At 44.5% G+C, this 4,615-nt stretch overlaps 1 protein-coding gene across 1 annotated transcript in view; it reads right to left on the bottom strand.

Moving 5' to 3' along the window:
• Window positions 1–1,846, bottom strand: part of MAP2K7 (mitogen-activated protein kinase kinase 7) — a 34,627-nt gene extending 32,781 nt beyond the window's left edge. Inside the window, exon 1 of the mRNA XM_015820116.1 lies at window positions 1,723–1,846. Within this exon, the coding sequence (XP_015675602.1) occupies window positions 1,723–1,846 (124 nt within the window). The remainder of the gene's footprint in view (window positions 1–1,722) is intronic.
• Between the last annotated feature and the right edge of the window lie 2,769 nt (window positions 1,847–4,615).

Below are 4,615 nucleotides of genomic sequence, written 5' to 3'. Positions count from 1 at the left end.
ATATTATCTGCACAATAAACTGTGTGAACATAGTATTCTTCCATACAAGAATGTTTCAAGGTTCCTTTCTCTTGGATCCTCAACTAGTATGGCTAATGAAGAAAGATCTGAGATTCTGATTTACCTACTTTGGATGAATCAGTTTCACCACCTTTGCTCTCTGAACAGATTATTTTAGCGGGGTTTACCTCAAATGAGCCTCAAAACTGAAACTGGCATTGTATGATCTGCCATTGTTAAGACATTTTGGCCCACTTCAAACAGAGTAGGGGTTTGCAACAAATCCATATGGGGACATTTTATAAGATCTGAAGTTTTTCAAGTCAGAAACAAATAGAACACGATGGACATGTTTAAATGTATGCAACATGAGAAAAAGTAGAAAAGCAATTTAGGGTCTTATAGGCCTTTCTATAGGCATCTGGGCTGGCTGGCGAGACACTTGAAAAGAAAAATGATGTAGAACAGTATGTAACTGAGTATAATTCTTCTAATATTCTGAGTCAGTTCTATCATTAGCAGGTGTGTGGATATTATATTTAACAGCATTGTCCACAAAGAATTAGGCAAAGAAATAACAATATGCTCAAAAAGAAATGGAGAATGCCCAGCTATTGGCAATGAATAAAAACACATATAAATCTAAATGTAGATGAAACAAGCTTTTAGTTTTAACTTAAAAGAACAATCCCTAGATATTATACTTAATCTGATTACTATCTGGATTCAAACAAAATGTTTATCCTGCTTAACAAACTCATCCATTTTCTGAGTTAACACAATGCAATGAATCACCATTTCAATTCAGAACCAAACCAACATGAAAATTTTAAAAAAATATCCAAGATTTGAATGTTGTGAGTATGCAGTACAAGAGCTAATGCTTTAATTGACTTATTGAGAACCAAGTCAAAAACCTGTAAGCAGAATATAGGAAACATCCTATATTTAGCCTGGAACTTGGACCTCACTGTTTTCAGACATACACAGGCACTAATCTTGCAGAGAGACTCTTAAATATTTTTAAGCACACAATTGAGCTTTAAAAGCATTCTCAGTCCAATGCTTTCATTCCTCTCCACTCTACGTCAAAAGACCATTAGTGTGATCCTTTCAAAGTCCATTTTTTAAAATAATCCATTCATCTGCACATCTCTAGATTCTTCCTTTGCCCCAACTGATGTTTCACAGATGTGAACATAGCCCATATTCACGTGTTCGCTAACTATAAATTAGACAACCATTAAACCACCGGAATGTGTGCTATGAATCCAGCCCATTTACCTAGTTTATTGCAAATCTGTTGTGCAACACCCACTAAAAAAAATTGGATGTGTCCATGTAGACACCCCCGTCAGTCACTTCTTTTACCTTTACCTCGTAGTTAGGGTTAACTGTGAACACCTTTGACACAGGGCTCCAGGGAACCTCCATGCCATTTTAGGGACTTCCACTCATTGTACACATCTCTTTCTACAAACTCCTCCTTCCCACTCTTTTCCTTATTTTCCTTCCCAACTCGAGACGCAGCTCCTGGGCTTCCCCTTTCCTAGCTTCCTTCCTCAACGCTCAGGAAAACAGGCCTCGGCTTCAGCTCCTTCCCCTCTGCCGCGTCCCTCCCGCCCCCTTGGCGGCATCTCCCTTCCCCCAACCCGTCGGTTTCCGAGCGCCTTCCAAGCTGGGCCTGCGATAGCCAGACACGGCTCCCTTCCCCTCCCTTACTAGGCCGAGCCCGGGCCGGACTGATCTCCAGGTTGAGGTCGATGCGCCGGCGGGCTTCCCTGTTCTCCTGTTTCAGCTTGGCCTCCAAGCGGGACAGCTTCTGCTCCAACGAGGACGCTGCCATCTTCCCCCCCCTCCCCCGGAGCCGCCGCCGCCGCCGCCGCGCAGCCAGAATGCACAAACACCGCAACGCGCAGGCGCGGTGCGAACCAACCAGGCCACCGTAACTCCAATCTCCTCATTCCGGCCCCGGTTTGCCCTACGCTTGTTTTGCCTGGCGGGGACTAACGCTCGCGCGCATGCGCGAGGCTGAAACCGGCTTCCCGTTCCCTGCGCCGTCCTGCGCTTGCGGGGCTCCTTGCAGGTGTCCGGCGGATGGTGACCGTTGCCGATCTGTGTTAACCTTTGGTGAGACGACCAAGCGATCCGGCCGTGAGGTTGATCGAAGCGCGCATCTAGCCTCAGGTTTCTTATCGCTAGTTCATAAGTAAGCCAAACTGTGGCTCGCTTATGAACTTGTATGTTGTGGCTCACTTATGAACTAGTTAGTGTTTCTCAACCTTGACAATTTTAAGGCATGTGGACTTCAACTCCCAGAATTCCACAGCCAGCATTGCTGGCTGTGGAATTCTGGGAGTTGAAGTCCACATGCCTTAAAATTGTCAAGGTTGAGAAACACTGAGTTAGTAGGATTTGCAAAATCCTGTGATTTCGTAATTATGAAGATTGTTGTGGATGAGTGAACTATAGTTTAACACAGATGTCCAGGGACATCTTAAAGTTAATATGACAAGAGAAGGTTATTAAACACACGAATAGAGAATAATTATAAATATATTTAAATTAAATTTAAAAGCTAAGCCAAAATGCATCACTATGTGTGTCATCTGTCTCTCGCATACCTCACGTTTTTGCTGGTTAGATTAACAATTTTGCCCAAGAAAATCATCCCCCAAACCTTGATCCTTATAGTGCTCAAAAATAACTCGGCGAGGGATAATTTCTAGACAACATTAGGGTTTATAAGTGGTTGTTCCACTGACTGTTAAATACACTGTGTGCGTGTGTTGTTTCTTCCCCCTTGCTTCCCACTTTCCCCATATATCTGCTTTGGCATGCTGAGGAATCTATGGGGCAGATGTTGGAGGGCACAATGCCCTAACCCAAGGGTCCCCAATCTCTTCAGCTCTTCAACTCCTTCATGAAGTTTCAAATTGTTCATCAACCCCCAAACATTTGTGATATTTAATAAATGCTACTTCGATTATTAAATAACAATAATAATGGATAATTCCATTGATCCTTTGTCATCTTGAAGAACCCTAGAGCAGGGCTTTTCAACTTTTTCACCCATTGTACCATTTTTAGGATATGGCAACATCTGAGTACCACCAGTTGCCTAGCAAGGTGTCAAAAACTTGACCAAAAAAAAAAATGAAAAAAGTGATAAAGTACAGGTAGTCCTTGACTTACAACAGTTCGCTTAGTGACTCTTAGAAGTTACAATGGCACTGAAAAAGTGCCCCCCAAGCCACAGCCGAGCAAGACATCTGCCTGCCCACCCATGGCGCTCTTCCTCCTGTCCAAGGTTTTCATTGTTGTGAGCATTTCTGTTGAGGATTGGCCGCGGGGGTGGGGTGGGGTGTTTGGTTTTTATTCCCCCCATCTGCTAGGTGGTTGCAGCAGGTTTTGGTCACTTCACATGACCCTGGGACCGTCATAAATATGAATCAGTTGCCAAGCATTTGAATGTAAATCACAGGACCTTGGAGATGCTGCAACATTCCAGCTGATCAGCGCTTCTTCTGGACTCAGCAGAAGTGTCAGGATCAGCGCTGAGCTCCAGCTGGAGCCTGGCACTGGTCCTGGTGCTTCCACTAAGCCCTGACAGCCCCGAAGCGCCGATCAGCTGGAAAGCGGCACTGATCCTGGCGCTTCCGCTGAGCCCTGACAGCCCTGCAGCTCTAGCCATCTCTCACTCCGGCTTGTGCGGTGCTGCCACCGGTTCAGCTCATTCCCCTCACCCGCTACCACTTTTCTAGGATGGTCACGTACCACCTGCCATGTGCCAATGTACCACAGGTGGTACCCGTACCACTGGTTGAAAAGCCCTTCCTTAGATGGCTATGACGGAAAGGAACATCTTATTTGAAATAACAAAGGACTACTTAATTGAACAAACCTGGAGCAAATTGCTTCAAGCCTACCAGAACTACTGACCTCTATGAACATATTTTCCCCAACCCTTGCCCCATTTACAGGAACTGAAAAAGGTGCATGTTTTCTCATGAACTAGCCAGCACCATCATCTATCTGGCCTTAAGAAGAGATCTAAGGTGGAAGTGCACGAAAACAGTTATGATGTAGCAAATAGGGCTACAGATTTACTGTAATGAAATTTTAGCAGAAATTTGGATTGCCCCATTTTAGGATTTAAAGTTATAACTTGTAGCGATCAGAAAGAGATTGGAAAAGGCCATAAGACTACAAGAACCTGGAAAGGGACATATTGAAAGAATGCGGACTAAAAGAATATTGCCTAATTATGACCAGTATTTAGATTCAGCACCTGCCAGCTACTTTGGGGGGGGGGGATACTGCCTTCAACTCAGTATTTACTGACTGCAATTAGTCCCTGCAATTTCCTTGATAACATTTTTGGAAGTGGTTTACCATTGCTTCTTTTCTGGGACTGAGAATGTGACTGGCCTAAAATCACCTAGCTCAGGGTTAGGCAACCTTGGCTCTTTTATCACTCGTGGACTTCAACTCCCAGAATTCCTGAGCCAGCATTGCTGGCTCGGGAATTCTGGGAGTTGAAGTCCACGAGTCATAAAAGAGCCAAGGTTGCCTACCTCTGACCTAGCTGGCTTCAGCCTAAGGTGGGACTAGA

The sequence above is a fragment of the Protobothrops mucrosquamatus genome, unplaced genomic scaffold (genome assembly GCF_001527695.2).
Source record: "Protobothrops mucrosquamatus isolate PMUCROS unplaced genomic scaffold, P.Mucros_1.0 scaffold1069, whole genome shotgun sequence".
In the NCBI taxonomy this organism is placed as follows: Eukaryota; Metazoa; Chordata; class Lepidosauria; order Squamata; family Viperidae; genus Protobothrops; species Protobothrops mucrosquamatus.
Note: the sequence above shows the minus strand (reverse complement) of the source record. Positions and strands in the feature narration are given on the sequence as shown.